This window comes from Elephas maximus, chromosome 6, assembly GCF_024166365.1.
Source record: "Elephas maximus indicus isolate mEleMax1 chromosome 6, mEleMax1 primary haplotype, whole genome shotgun sequence".
Classification (NCBI taxonomy): domain Eukaryota; kingdom Metazoa; phylum Chordata; class Mammalia; order Proboscidea; family Elephantidae; genus Elephas; species Elephas maximus.
The window spans coordinates 68003762-68020060 of NC_064824.1; the positions used below are offsets into that span (position 1 = coordinate 68003762).

General features: G+C 33.5%; 1 protein-coding gene across 4 annotated transcripts in view; it reads left to right on the plus strand.

The window, feature by feature from the left end:
* UBR3 (ubiquitin protein ligase E3 component n-recognin 3) overlaps positions 1-16299 on the plus strand; it is a 236017-nt gene that overhangs the window by 29918 nt on the left and 189800 nt on the right. For 3 of the 4 annotated variants that reach the window (XM_049887377.1, XM_049887379.1, XM_049887380.1), the window contains exons 2-5: positions 7601-7740; positions 10709-10867; positions 15497-15640; positions 16228-16277. In XM_049887377.1, the coding sequence (XP_049743334.1) occupies positions 7601-7740; positions 10709-10867; positions 15497-15640; positions 16228-16277 (493 nt within the window). The remainder of the gene's footprint in view (positions 1-7600; positions 7741-10708; positions 10868-15496; positions 15641-16227; positions 16278-16299) is intronic. The other variant, XM_049887378.1, reaches the window with a different exon arrangement.

The window sequence follows — 16299 nt, forward strand, 5'->3', positions numbered from 1 at the left end:
TCCCAGTCTGTAGGTGGTCTTTTTACTCTTGGTGAAGTCTTTAGATAAGCATAGGTGTTTGATTTTTAGGAGCTTCCAGTTATCTGGTTTCTCTTCGTCATTTTTGGTAATGTATTTATGCCTTGTATTAGGGCTCCTAAGGTTGTCCCTATTTTTTCTTCCATGATCTTTATCGTTTTAGTCTTTATGTCTAGGTCTTTGATCCAGTTGCAGTTAGTTTTTGTGCATGGTGTGAGGTATGGGTCCTGTTTCATTTTTTTGCAAATGGATATCCAGTTATGCCAGCACCATTTGTTAAAAAGATTATCTTTTCCCCAATTAACTGACTCTGAGCCTTTGTCAAATATCAGCTGCTTATACGTGGATGGATTTATATGTGGATTCTCAATTCTGTTCCATTGGTCTATGTGCCTGTTGTTGTACCAATACTAGGCTGTTTTGACTACTGTGGCTGTATAATAGGTTCTGAAATCAGGTAGAGTGAGGCCTCCCACTTTCTTCTTCTTTTTCAGTAATGCTTTGCCTATCCGAGGCTTCTTTCCCTTCCATATGAAGTTGGTGATTTGTTTCTCTCTCACCTTAAAAAATGACATTGGAATTTGGATCGGAAGTGCATTGTATGTATAGATGGCTTTTGGTAGAATAGACATTTTTACTATGTTAAGTCTTCCTATCCATGAGCAAGGTATGTTTTTCCACTTAAGTATGGCCTTTTGAATTTCTTGTAGTAGAGCTTTGTAGTTTTCTTTGTATAGGTCTTTTGCATCCTTGGTAAGATTTATTCCTAAGTATTTTATCTTCTTGGGGGCTACTGTGAATGGTATTGATTTGGTTATTTCTTCTTTGATGTTCTTTTTGTTGATGTAGAGGAATCCAAGTGATTTTTGTATGTTTATCTTATAACCTGAGACTCTGCCAAACTGTTCTATTAGTTTCAGTAGTTTTCTGGTGAATTCGTTGGGGTTTTCTGTGTATAAGATCATGTCATCTGCAAATAGAGATAATTTTACTTCCTCTCTGCCAATCTGGATGCCCTTTATTTCTTTGTCTAGCCTAATTGCTCTGGCTAGGACTTCTAGCACAATTCGACTTACATATATCTTTATATTTAAGGTAGGTTTCTTGGGGAGAGGATATATCTGAATTTTGCTTTTTTATCCAGTCTGATAGTCTTTGACTTTAAATTGGTGTGTTTAGACCACATTTACTATTATTCTTTTTTTTCCTCAGTTCATTTTTTTCTAAATTTTTATTTTGTTTGTTGTTGAGAATATACACAACAAAACATACCCCAGTTCAACAGTTTCTACATGTACTACTTAGTGACATTGATTACATTCTTCAAATAGTGCAGATATTCTTCATTTACTGTAATTCTTGATGTGGTTTTATTAAAAGCTACCATTTTAGCTTCCTAATTTGCATTTTTTTCTTTGACTCTTAACAAAAATATCTGACATGGATATTATTGACCTCATTTTACAAAGGAAAAAAGTAAGGCTAAGAGAGACTCATGAGTAGTAAGCAAGTGGCAAACCTGGGACCCAGGTCTTCCGAATCGGAATCTGTGCTGAATAAATACTGGGTTGAATTATGAACCAGTCTTTTGCTTACTGCTTCTCCATCTGCATGAAGACACTTTTCAGAGGTACTCATATTGCCTGTGACCTTACCTTCCATGCTTATTTTTTCCTGGTAATTATTTATGGTTAGAGGGCAACATGAATTAACCTCTCTGTTCCTTGTGCTGGGCCTGTTTGTAAATGAATGTATAGAATTTAATGCTGGAACATACCTTGGAGATCATTTACTATCAGCTCTTCATTTTGTAGTTGAAATAGATATTCCTTAGATGTTTGAACCAGTGATTCAGATCTCTGTTTTAAACACTTTCCTCACTAAGAGTACCAGCCCCATTTGATTAATAATAGATCAATGGATTGATAGGTTTCTGAATTAAATAGACTTTTTCGTCCTGTTGAAACAAAAATCATATTAAGCCAGTAATAGAAATTGATGAAGTTTATTTAATATATGAATTGCAAATCAGAGTAACATTTCAACCAGAGAGTCAAAAATGTTCCGAAGATTAGAGAACCTTGAAACACTCTTATACCAACTGTTAGCAACATTGCCATGGAAAAAAGAGTTGGAACAAAACTGATACACAAATTTGTGCTCAGGAAAGATTTTAATACGGCATTGTCTTAAAAAACAAAATTAATTACTGATTTTTTCATACCCTGCCCCATTTGGCTGGTTATCTAATTATCTCAATACAATTTCTGTGAGTCTATTCCCGGACCCAGAATAATTAATTTGTATTTTCATGTACCATTACTATATTGTTTTCTTTCTGCCTTCAACCTTTCAGTTTATAATTTGTTTACTATCTTAATAATTTAGTACTTTTACAGCACCTCTGTTTTTCCTTTTCAAGTCTTTTGATCTTATATGTACTGTGTAGTGAATTCAGAATTTTTAGTTTCTTAAATATTTTGCTTTTGCTCTTCTAGTACATTAGGGCCCACCAAATAGTATTTAAACCTGTGTAGGTAGAATTAAAAATTTTTCCATTTAGTTCTTAATCACTCATGTAATCTAACAGTTTTAGACATGAGATGGATCTGCACCTCAATTGAGTCCTATATTTAAAAAAAAAAGAGAGAGACATAAATGGTTATCTAGAGAGATGACCCAAGAGCACATATAGCTGAATTTGGAATCAGGTCACTGGTTTGACTCTTCTTCTTTGTTGAGTAGCTCACTTAGTTGTATTTATTATTTTTTTTCTGTGTCTCCGCCTTAGAATGCAAGCTCCCTAAAGGCTGAATACAACATCATTTTGATTATCTCAAATTTAAAATATGTTTTAATATATTAATATATGATAAAGCTTCTCCACCTTCATCATTGCTATTTTTCAGAATTTTCTTAGCAATTCTGTTTCCATATGAACTTTAGAATCAACTTGTTTATTCCTTATTGATTTTTTTTAACTGGGATCACATTGTAAATATGAATTAGTTTAGGTAGATACCATGTATCTTTATGGTATGTCTTTTGTGATTTCCAGGAACCTTTTGACAGTTTTACTAGGGATGTCATTTAATGTTTCTGAGATTTCCCTGTCTATAAAATGAAGGAGATGAACTATATCAGGGTTTTTTAATCTGGGGTATATGAATCTTCGGGAAACCTCTGTGTATTACCTAAAATTATATGCAAAGTGAAGCATGTATGTGCAATTTATGCTAAACTGGGAATGAGATGTACTCACCAAAGGCTAATTTATAGGGGAATTTATTTTCTCAAATGGTTTTCTAATTCGTGAAATATGTGACTAAGTTGAATATGTGTCTCCTTCCCCTCCTAATCCTTACCAAATCTCAGTAATTTGCAAACGTTATCAGAATCCCCTCTCCCTTTTCCTTTCCTTCCTCCCTCCCTTTCCCTTTCTTTCCTTCCTTCATTTCTCTAGCTCCCCATATGCTCTACTTACAGAACTTTGCATGTCTAGCTACTTCCTGTTGTTTGGGCTGTAGCCAAAATAATCACCTCTTCAGGAAGGCCTTCTCTGACAACCCCAATCTAATGGAGTCTAATGGGGCATACTCTATACATCATCCTGTTAAATTTTTCTTTATAGAGCTTATTACTATCAGATATTTTCACATTTATTTGCTTGTTTCTCTCTTTCCTCTACTTCTGCCTACCTGCTCAGTAGAAAAGTTTAGCCTATGAGAGCAAGTTCTTAAATTCATATTTCCCTTTAAATCAAAGTTTGGACCTTTAGATGTAGTGCTTTCATACTTTTTCATAAATTGGTAGATGCGGAAAATGATATTTGGATGGGAAAGAGAGGCAACCAAGGAGGCTGCTCAGTCCCTGCCTTGGGTGTAGAAATCATATCTGTACATTGTAATCTACTGGCCTAACATTTGGATACACTTCAGCACTGTGGTAAATACTCTGAATGTTGTATTTTTATGTGTGTGGATATTTTTTCCTTAAGAGAGAGCCTGACTTTCATTAGATTCTCCAAGGGGTCCATGACCCAAAAAAAGGTTAAGAGGTTAAGAATTAATGCTTTAAATCATGGAACTCAAACCAAATGTGTTGCATAACTTTTTATTGTTTGTTTTGGCTTAAATATTTTCCTTTTGAGTATAAAACTTATATATGTATTTGTTATGTGAAAATAAAAAATTAGAAAGTAAATGTTCAGCATATCCCACCCCTAGTTAATTTCTGCCAAATTTGGTCTACATTTCTCTAATTTTTTCTTGAATATGAATATATTAACATTACCTTTCTCTTCCTTCTCCAAAATTTTACTTATAAAACATTATAATATTTGTACTATTACATAATTTTTCTCATTTATCTTTGGTATGATTCTACTTCAAAACTTGTTGTTCTATCCTTTTAACAAATGTAAAGTACTTCATTTTATAGAGCTACCATAATTTGGTTAACCTTTCTTCTGTTAATGAGCACATGAGTTGTTTCTTTTACATTGCAAACTGATACAATGAACATCTCTTTTTGTACATAAATTTATTGTGCATATTTAGGAGTATTTCTGAATTGTAAATTACTAGAAATAGAAATGCTAGGCTAGGAATATGAACATGTAACGTTTTAATAGATATTGCCAAGGTGTCACCAAAAACTGGGCCTGTCTATATTCCCGTGTGTGATAGTGAACATTTCTGAACATTTTTCTCAATAATGAATTAGTAAAGTGAATCTTTGGTAATCTGTAAGGTAGAAAAGGCATTTTTATGTTAAGAAAATTTTCTAATATATACACTGGTAAGCACAACAAAACATTGAACCTTCATATACCTATCACCTAGACTCAACATCTATCAAAATTCTTGCCACATTTGCTTCATTTATCCTTTTTACCTTATGCTGAAGTATTTTAAAGTGACTCCCAGACATCAGTCATTTCACCTTGTCATGCTTCAGTAAGCATCTTTAAGAATATATGTGTATTTTCTATCTTTTTTTAATTTTTAGCTTTCTTCGTGCAGAAGGTTCCAAACATAACATAATGAAACCCCATGTAACTGTCTCCCGGCTTCAACAGTAAGAATTCATAGCTGGTTTTGATATACTCCTACTTACTCCCCTCTACCCCACCAGATTATTTTGAAGCATTTTGTCTATAAATATTTCAGTAGATAATTTTTTTTACGCTTAAAAGACAAGGACTCCCTTTTCATTGATAATCGCAATGCTGTTATTGTCACATCTGCACAGAATAATTCCTTAATATCATCAAATATTTTTGTATATTTTCTTACATAACCGCAATGCCATCATCATACTTAATAAAATTAACTGTAGTAAACTAGTATGCAGCTCGTAATCAAATTTTTCCAATTATCTAAAAATGCTTTTTCTTAAAAGTTTGTTGGAATTAAGGAGCCCTGGTGGCGCAGTGGTTAAAGCGCTCAGCTACAAACCAAAAGGCCAGTGGTTTGAACCCACCAGCTGCTCTGTGGGAGGAAGATGGAGCAGCCTGTCCCATAGGGTATCAGTGATTCAGGATGGACTCAACAGCAGTGGGTGGTTTGGTTTGTTAGAACTGGTTTACACATTACAAGTGGTTATTGGGTCTCTCAAGCCTTTTAAAAAAAAAAATTGTGGTAAATATGTATGTAACACATCATTTGCCTTTCATTTGAAGTCTCTTTTAATTTAGAGTGGTCCCTTGCCTCCTTTTCCCCTCTACCACAGACTAGTTGCCGAAACTGTCAATTGTCCTGTATAATGTCCCACACCACAATTTGTCTGTTTCCTTGTGGTATCATTTGTAACTTTTTCTGTAAACGGAAGTTAGCACTAATGGCTTGTTGTGATTCAAGTTCAACCTTTTTTTGGTAAGAACACTTCATAAATGGTGTTGTATGCTTTACATGCATCACAGTGTCTGTTTTTTTCGCTACTGGTGATGCTAAAATTTATAAGGATGTAGCAGTTTCATCTCTAAGTGGAAAATTTTCCCTCAAACTGCCCTCTAACGACTTTATCTAGTGATGATCATTTCATGGGTCAGTTATTTCAGTAGATATTGTAAAATGGTCATTTTATAGCTCTTCATTTTTTGTTTTGATAAAATTCACTGTTTTGATTATTAGAGAACTTGAGTATCTTCTCATATCTTTATTGGCTATTCAGTACTCCTTTTGTGAAATGTTTTCCTGTGAATATCGGTTGATTTTTCTATTGAATTGTTTTTTCCCCTTATCCATTTATGAGTTCATAGATCTGTAAACATTAATCTTTCATTTGTTTTACATATGTCACTGTCTTCTGCATTGTGGTCAATTTATTTTTTACTTTTATGGCTTTTTGGTTTTAAGTCATATTTAGTAAGCCTTCCATGCCCCAACATAATGTAGGGAAATAGTTTTTTTCTTGTACTTTCCCACATTTGACTGTTGATCTATGTGGAATATATTTTGAGTATGATGTATGATAAATCAAATTTTACTTCCTGCATTTAGATAATCAGTTGTCCGAAAGCAATTTATTGGAAGTTTTCTCCTCCCCACCACGTTTAATTAAGATGCCACATTTATCATATATTAAATTCGCAAATTTACATAGCCTGTTTCTAGACTCTGTTGTGGTCTATTGATATCAGTTTATCACAGAGTTTTAATTACAGTAGCTTTGTACTATGTTTTAAGGTCAAGTTCACCATTAATCACTTTTTTCAAGTTTTATTAATTTTTTCACACATATTCTCTTCCATTTGAACTTAGGAATTGATTTATGGGTTAATTCCATTGGGATTTAAATCTAATGGCATTAAGTTTGAGGGAGAACTGACCCCTGTGTATTTTTTAATAAAATTAAATGTTTCCAGTTGAGAATGTAATTTCTCTTTATTTATTTAAAACTTTTTTTTTTTTAGCTAAAGTTGTTTTGCACCCTTCCAATAAGTTTGTTATTTGAAATTTTATAGAATTTGTTTGGTTATTTTGTGTTTGGCCACAAAATAACATAGTAGTCATTATTTGGATTGTGACTGTAGAGTAGTTTACTTCATTTTTGCTCAGGTATACCAATTATACTTTAAAATAGGTGTAAGCAAGATTAGAAGCAACATACACTTGAGAATAAATTTTTAAAATAAACATTTTTTAAAATCACTTATTTATTCACTGATGCGATAAGTAAGGAATAGTTGAGTTTAAGACTGGAAAATGCAAGTTGTTGGTAATTGATAAGTTTATATTTAATAGTTTATAAAGGTTAGAAAATAGTAAAGCAAGTACTTAAAAGTAATAATTGGCAGTTAAAAAAAATACACATTCTGTAATGAAATTTCTTTTCGTATTCTAGTTGGAACCTAACTGGTATGGTCTTTTATTATGAAAAAACTTCATCAGTGCCATTTTTTATTTAAAGACCAATTATAACTATGTTCTTTTAACTTGGTGCCTTAAAAATCAGAAAGGAACAATTTATCGGCTTTGATATTGGCCTTCATTCTGTTTATGAGTATTATGAATAGAAGTAATATATTCTTGGTAGGTTAGACATTACTGTTAATTTTTTTTTCTTTTTCATATTACAGGTTTTGCAAAAGGCATCAAATTAAATCAAGTTCAAATATTCCCTGTGTCCCCAAAGATTTACTGATGATGTCTGAATTTGTACTTCCAAGATTTATTTTTTGTCTTATTCAGTACTTAAGAGAAGGCTATAATGAACCAGGTATGTTTTAATCTACTCCTTGTTAGTACTCTCTTTAAGTTCCCAATTAACACAGTTTTAGTATTAATAACAAAGTTAATTCTTTCAGATATCACATTTTGCTTAATATTTTTAATGAGAAGACTATAAAATACAGAGACTGCATGAAAACACTAAAAAATCAATTATATAATGGCACAAATACCTTATGGTAGGTATAGTCTGGTGCTTTCTGGTCCTAGGGTCTTAGATGTTTTTGATTAGACTTATTTGGCCTTTTGTAGATGAAGAAATAATCATTCTATGAAATTAAAATTACTTTATTTGACATCATATGATAGAGCAGAATTAAGAAGTCTTGGAAATATTCAAATTTAACTTAGATTTTTTTATAGAAGATAAATTACATTTCATCAGTCTTTATTATTATTATTGGTAGAGGTTTGAACATATCTTTGTTCCCTCTATATATTTAATAAAGAGCCTTGGTGGCACAACAGTTAAGCTCTCGGCTGCTAACTGAAAGGTTGGTGGTTCAAACCCGTGCAGCGGTCCTGTGGGAGAAAGACCCAGTGATCTGCTCCTTTAAAGGTTACAGCCTAGAAAACCCTATGGGGCAGTTCTACTCTGTCACCTGAGGTCACTGTGAGTTGGAATTGATTTGACAGAATCTAACAACAGCAATTACCCCCCCACACACATAGCAACTTATTAAACTTACGAGAGGGTTAGATTGCTCACTCTAATATGACTGACAGAATGTATTGGTGTAAGCATTATGTTGGTATTAAAAAGACAAAAAAAAAAGTTCAAATTACAGGTATTACCCTTTAAGATATAGTTGCAGTCTTGATTAATATACTTTAGTTGAATATGTGAATTTAGGTATCACCTATTAAAGTTCTCAGGCTGGCATTGTGAATTACAGATACCCATTAGTGGTACAGAACACATTTATTAACTTTTTATAATGTCTATTACTTTTCTAATGATTCTTGCACTTCTATCATATATGGGATTACTTTTTTGCGTTCTTTTTAGATATTTAAATTATTTAGTTCTATAATCTTATAAATTTATTTTTAAAATATGGCACATATTTTTATCTTTTATCTACCCTCATCCTTAAAGTGTGAGGAAATATATAGCATCTTCATCATTTCTAAAAGTATCTTTTTGTCTTTATTGTAAGCAAACCACTATACTTCCTTATTTCTACATTTTAAGCAAAATATACAGTCCTTTGTTAAGTACTTTTACTCCTTTAGGAGTATATAATGTAAAATATAGAAAGAAACATTAATTTGATCTAGTCCCAAACTACTATTTCCTTGGAATGATGGAAAAAAATACCAGCTAGGCTATTGAAATTGCCTTCCACATTATTTCTTATGAACTAGTTAACACACTTTTTAGGAATTTGCATTTTTTTTAAATCAATTTTAAAATCAAATGAAGTACAGATATCCTATTTGAAAAAAGCAATAATTAGAAATCATTTATTATGAGAACCTTAAAATTTACCATTAGTTCAGTCAAAGCGTGCAAAAAAGCGTTATGTTTTTCCTTTGGTGACATTTAGCAGTTATAAAACGTACATGGCATAAATACATAGCTTTGATAATTCTTTGTGACTGTTACTTGGAGACGTGAAGGAATGAATGGAAGCACTTTTTTTTGGTCTACAGATGAGCTTTATTTCCTCTTTATTTCTCTTTATATTACCACTCATGCTCAGCATTATTTTCTTCTCTCTGTGTAAAAAAATACTGCACTATTTGCATAGAGATAGCTGTTTAAAATTAAAGACTTCCAATCATCGAATCCAGGGTAATGGAATTTCAGAAATTTCATGGATTGACAGTTGTCTTGAATTCCGTTTCTCAGTTCACCCTATAATTCACACACTAGTGTCAGAGGTCTTGGAAACATAGAACAGGCATTAAATATACCTATTTTATACTAGTTACTATATAAGACATTAGAGAGAATACAAAAGTGAATAATACACAGAAGTAACTTTCCCCTGAGAAAGTAAATTTTTTTTTTTGGTTTGGATCCCAGGACTCAAAGTTATCTAGAATTCCATCCACAGATTATCTTTGAACTAGGTTGTGAGTTCTTTGAGGGTAGGAACTATGTCTTATTTACTTTTGCCTCAGTGCTGATAATGTAGTGGATGCCGAGTAAATGTTGAATGAACTTGCTATCCCCTCACCTGGGCACACAGGTCCCCTTTTATCTCCCTTATATATATTCTTTTTTTTTAACCAATTATGGCTAAACTCTAAATCTTTCTATTCACTTCTTTTTAGTCCTCAGTTTCTCTAAACATCTTTTTCTTTTCATCTCTAACATGCTTTCTCAATTGCTGTCCAAGTTTCTTATCTCTCCCACCAGTTCTACTAGATACATCTTGGCTGAAATTTTTTCTTTTAGTAAAAATATCCATTTTTATGAAAACAGTTATCTTTTATTTTAGTTGCTTTGGCCTTCAGCTAACATGAGTCCATATTTTTTGAATATGGTAAGGAGTGGGTTATTTGCTACACAGGTTTAAATTTAAAGCTGAAATAATTTTGTCCTAATATACTACTCTTGGTATACTTGAGTTCTATCTTGTTTTATTCTAGGGGGTGATCTTAACTTTTTCTTAAGTACGATCTTATTTTGAAATTAGCTCTGATTATGTTTATATATCTGGAAGTTTTGAGCCTTCAGCCCTACTGCTTCTTATACAAATTAAGTGCTGAATATCTTAGGGGTCATCATCTCTTTTCCCTGTTTGCCTTTTCTCAGAGGACTGAGTTCCTGAGCAAGTTTGCCCTAGATTGGGTGCTGTTCTGATGCCAACTTTCTAAACAGTTCTTGTATTGATTTTTTTTTATTGTAAATTACCATCATCTAGGCCCCTGTAGTTTAAAAAGAATAATAATTGTTATTTTTAGCAAACTCTTTTAAAGAAAGTTACCCTTAATTGTTTTTTTAGCAGCTGATGTACCATCAGAAAAAGACCTTAACAAAGTCCTTCAGCTTTTGGAACCTCAAATTTCCTTTTTAGAAGACCTCACTAAAATGGGAGGAGCAATGAGGTCTGTTCTTACTCAGGTTTTGACAAACCAACAAAGCTACAAAGATCTGACTTCTGGTGAGTAAAATAGTAGAAGAAAGTTATTATAATTTACTTATTTAACTATAATCATAAGAAATTATATATTTGAGAACTTAAAATACAGACTTTTCATAGAATGCTATAGCTCGAAGGTATTCAAAGAACTTCTTATTTTATGGATGAGGAAGCTGAGCCCCAGAAAAAATAAATGACCTGTTCAAGACCTCACAACCAATATATGTTGGGGTTGCAACTAGAACCCAGTCTTCTGGCATCTGGTGTAACATATTCATAATTACATTGTACTTCCCTTCCTGTGAACAATAACAACAACTACTTCTAGATCTTCATTTTTGGTTCTAAACTTTTGGGTTGTTTTACAGTAATACAGAGTTGAAGTTATAAAACTTGGAATTGTTGAATGTGTGTATACATGGTATACTGCTATACAACATAGTTTTTACACCTTTAGTTGGCTTAATTTATAGGAAAATAAATATATCAGTTATTTAAAAATCTTGTTATAAGTAATTTTAAATATTTCCTGGGCCATGAGCAACGTGTTTTGAAAATTGAAATTTTAGCATATTTTTTTAGGTTGGTGAAATTTTCACATGTATTATTTAGAGATAATCTTATATGATACATTTATTTCTTTAATAAGTACTTACTAAGCACTTATATGTGCTTTGCTCTGGGTTAAGCACTGTTAGGTGAGGTGGAGAAGGTTAGCAGTAAGCCAGGTACTCCTTTCCCTGTTCTTACAAGCATATGGTCTTGTGAATGAGATGACATTAATAAAACCCCAAGGCAAAGATTGTGTAATTATAATTTATAGTGAATATGATGAAAAGGTAGGACAAGTGGTTAAGAAATGGAGACCTAATTTCACTGGTAGGGAATGGTGCAGAAGCTTTGCTGAGGAAGTGATATTTAAGGAAAACCTAAAGGTTGAGTGAAAGTCATTTAAGTAGAGGGTGAGGGGAGTTGGGTGATAATGGAATAGAGTTAGATTCCAGTCGGGGGAGGAGGGTTTCTTCTACTTTTGGTTACTGGACTAGGCCTTCTGTTGTAAACAACATAAAACTGGACAGAATGTGAGACATGTTTTTAGCCGTTGTACCTTGAGAGAAGGGAAAAGCATTAAGATGAGGCCCATGATTGCTCTGGCTCTCTGGGGAGAACTTCCTGACTATAATGTAGCAAGATGGCATCTAAGCACAGCTATGGTGGTCTCACTGAGCTGAGGAGGCAGATATCAGAGTTTGGATCAGCTGAGGCAGTTGGAATCTATAGAATCTATGGGGCAGTAAACCAGATAGGTGGTAAGGCAGATGTGTGGGTGTCTCCTGAAAGTTTCTGCCTGAGAACACATGGATAGGATGAGACTACCTGAGGCTTACTAGAAAGTGACTACTACAGGGCTGAAAGCTGAACAGAGATTAGAGGTCAAGTGGTACTGGGGACATTAGTGTTTCAGCCCAGCCACCCTGGAGGGACTTTGTTAATACCTCAGACATCCTGAGACACCAGGATGCCAAACCTTAGGAATAATGCCCAAGCCCTAGAGTAAGGTCTATTCCAAATTAAGTGTAAAGCCCTGACAATGTCTGCAAAGGAGACAGAGTTTGGAGATGATTCCCAAAATTTAGAGGGCCTTGCGGACACCTTAGGTTTTCCACATATCTGCCATTAACAAAGTTTAAAACCAAGCCTTCATGAGTTCTAGGTGATCATCGTATAATCGAGCTGCCTTTAGGACAAAAATCAGTACTCTTCAGAGGAAGATAACAGAATCCAGCATCTTGTATAACATGTCATTAGAATGTCTAAAGTACAATAAGGAAACCCTGGTGGTGTGGTTAAGAGCTATGGTTGCTAATCAGAAGGTTGGCAGTTTGAACCCACCAGATACTCTGTGGAAACCCTATGGGGCAGTTCTACTCTGTCCTATAGGGTTGCTATGAGTTGAAATCAACTTGATGGCAATGGGTTTAATTATACAATAAAAATTACTAGACATGCAAGGAAACAAAAAATTGTACTGTATAGTCTAGAAAAAGAATAGTCAAAAGAAATCAACCTTGAGGTGCCCCAGAAAAAGACATTAAAGCAACTATTATAAAGATATTCAAATATATAAAGGAAAATATGCTCAAAGAATTAAAGAAAATGCAGTGTTAATGCATCACAAGATAGGGAATCTTAGCAAAGAAATGTAAACAATAAGAAAGAACCAAAAGGAAATTCTAGAACTGAAGTTATTGTAAAATTCACTGGATTGGCTTAGGACAGATTGGAGATGGTAGAAGAGTTAGTGAATTTGAAGACAGATAAACAGATTATCGAATCTAGAGAACAGAGAAACATGAATGAAGAAAGCACAACAGAGCCTCAGGGACCTATTAGATAGTATTGGATGATCTAACATACATGTAATTGGTGTCCCAGGAGGAAAAGAGAATGGGAATGAGGCAGAAAAAAAAAATTTGAAGAAATAATGACTAAAATGTCCAAACTGAATGAAAAACTTTGACTTACAGATTCATGGAACTTAATGAATTCCAAACAGGATTAAAAAGAAAAAAATCACACATAGGCAACTCATAGATTCCAGGTAGAGAGACTAATTTGTGAGATTATTAATGGGTAAGAATCAGCTTACTTTTTTCAGGGACTAAAAGGTTAGTGTGGTTGAAATGAAAAGACAGAAAAGATCAGCAAATACTAAAGAAGAAAACTTACGTATTTGTAGAATGAGAGAGAGTGAGACCTTAATTTAAGATACGTAACCTATTTAAGAGATGGCAAATGCTGTGGTAATTCAGCTCTCAGAGAATAATTCTTTTCTTCCAAAGAACTCCCAAATATCAATCTACTTTTCTTTCACTGTTAATTCTGTCCTTCATAATTTACTAAAAAACAAAGGAAAAAATCACAAAAATTACTAAACTGAAATTCTAAAATGAAAGTTCTGTGATTGTTTAATTGTAGAACCTCAGCTTTTGAATATTTTTTGAAATAAATTTCTTAAGTGATACTTCTATAGAAATTATACTTTTAATTAAGTGTGATAATAAAAATCTTGGTAAAACAGGAGTTAAAATTAATCTCATAACTTTTATTTGAATATTTTATTTTATTAATATACAAATATATTTTATTAATATTTGAAACTTTAAGTGACCTTTTCCTAACTTGGAACCCTGGTGACTCCGTGGCTAAGACCTTTTGTTCGGCAGTTCTAATCCACCAGCAACTCCTTGGAAACCCTGTGAAGCAGTTGTACTCTGTCCTATAGTGTCAGTATGCGTCAGAGTCAACGCGATGGCTTTCCTAACTAAGATCTTAAAAATTGCCATTAAAGAAGAGTTATACTTTTAAAGGTTTAGATTTTTTGAGCCTTTACTCATGCTGTTTTTAGAAGACCTAACAAACAATTTTGGTGACTATCTGCACTGCGTTAACTCTTACTTATTTTTGAAAATTCCACTCAGGCATTATTTCCTTCTGGACACCTCTCCTAAGTGCTCTGCTTTTGCCAAGTCTGGCTGCTTGGTATTTCAAGAGCGCAGATGGTCAAATCAAATGAAGTCAGCTGCATAGTTGTCATCTAGCATATTACCTGTCTGACTTTCTGTACCAGTAAATTTTAAGTTCCTTGAAGACTGGGATCATGCCTTATTAATCTTTACAGCCCTGTGCCTCACATATAGTCCCTGACATATTTTAGATACTCAGTTGTATAGTAAACTTCACCGCAAGTGGTCCTTGACTTATGACGGGGTTCCGTTCTGATGACTCCGTCATAAGTCGGTTCTGATATACGTCCTATACCTCTTTTTTTTTTTTTTAGTTTTCATTATTGCCTGCTATAAGGCAGTGTTTTGAACAGTAAGTCATAACATTGAACATCTGCGAGTAAACATCTGAGAATGATAACATCAGCAAATTACACTCTGCGGCATTGTGTGTAGAACATGTTACTAACAATACGATATACCAAAAAAAAAGGCAGTTGTAAGTGGTTTATCATAACTTAAAAATGTCCTAAGTCAGAACTGCCTGTATTTGTTGTAAACATGCTGTACATTCTGAGACAGTTATTGCCAAACATAAGCACAAAAATGTTATCTGAAGTTATTTTACGTAATCCTTTCTGGACTTCCCCTTCTGTTTGTAGCTATTTTAGGTATGTATAAATTGCTGGTGTTAGCTGCCATTGAGTTGGCCCCTGATTTATGGCAACCGGATGTAAGCAGAATGAAATGAAGTGCTACCTAGTCCTGCATCATCCATGTGATTGATTAAGGATCAGACTGTTGTGATCCATAGGGTTTTCATTGATTTTCTTGAGTAAATCATTGGGCCTTTTTTCTTAGTCTATCTAAGTCTGGAAGCTCTGCTGAAACCTGTTCAGCATCGTAACAACACTCAAGCCTCCAGTGACAGACTGGTGGTGGCTGTGCCTGAGGTGTATTGGCTAGAAATCGAACCCAAGCTTCTGACATGGAAGGCGAGAATTCTACCACTGAACCACCACTGCCCTCATGTATAAATTAGCTATACTTATGTTTGTATATATTAGCTAATGAGAATATGCTTGTATTTAGATTTTGAATGGAATGATTTTTTTTCTGATTTTAAATTTGTTTTAAATACTAGGTCTTGGTGAAAATACTTGTGCAAAGAAAAGTCATGAAAAGTATCTTATAGCTTTGAAGAGCTCTGGACTTACATATCCTGAGGATAAGCTTATATATGGTATGCAGGAGCCATCTGCTGGCACTAGCACTCTGGCAGTTCAAGGTTTGTCCAAATATTTAACTTGAACAATAGTAACTTTTCTATGTTAAAACCAACCCTCAAAGTTTGTTCATTATTGAAGAACATTTATTTTGAACTAAAGCTGTGTCATTCATGTAAGGAGAGTAGTAAAGTATGATAGTTTAGAGATAAGAAAGAATAAATCAGCCAAAGAAGAGAGTGTATTTTTCTTAATTGGAATTTGTTTAGTTTATTAAGGTTGTTGTTCCAACTTATGAAAAATATGGCAATTACTATTCAAGAGTAGCCCAAAACTTGACTCAGTCATTATTTTAGTAACCATGGTTTAAAACTAAAAAAAAAAAAAAAGATCCTTCTGAAATACCATTTGTAGTTATTAAATCTGGATATTCACTGGAAATTTTCTGTTGAAGTAAAGCCTATTACGTCTAAATTTATTCAAGATGTGAACTCTGCCAAGATAGCTTTTGAGCGAGGTGCCCTAACAAATCAAAACTTAGCTTTCTGATATTTGTATTTTGTTGTCTTGATATTTTGTTTCAAAATAATTGTAAAGTAAAGGAATATATAGCAACTCTGAAGGGCAACTTTTTTTTCCTCTCCAAAAGGTTTTGCGGGTGCAACAGGAACCTTGGGACAAGTAGATTCTTCAGATGAGGTGAGATTTAAAGTTTAAAAAC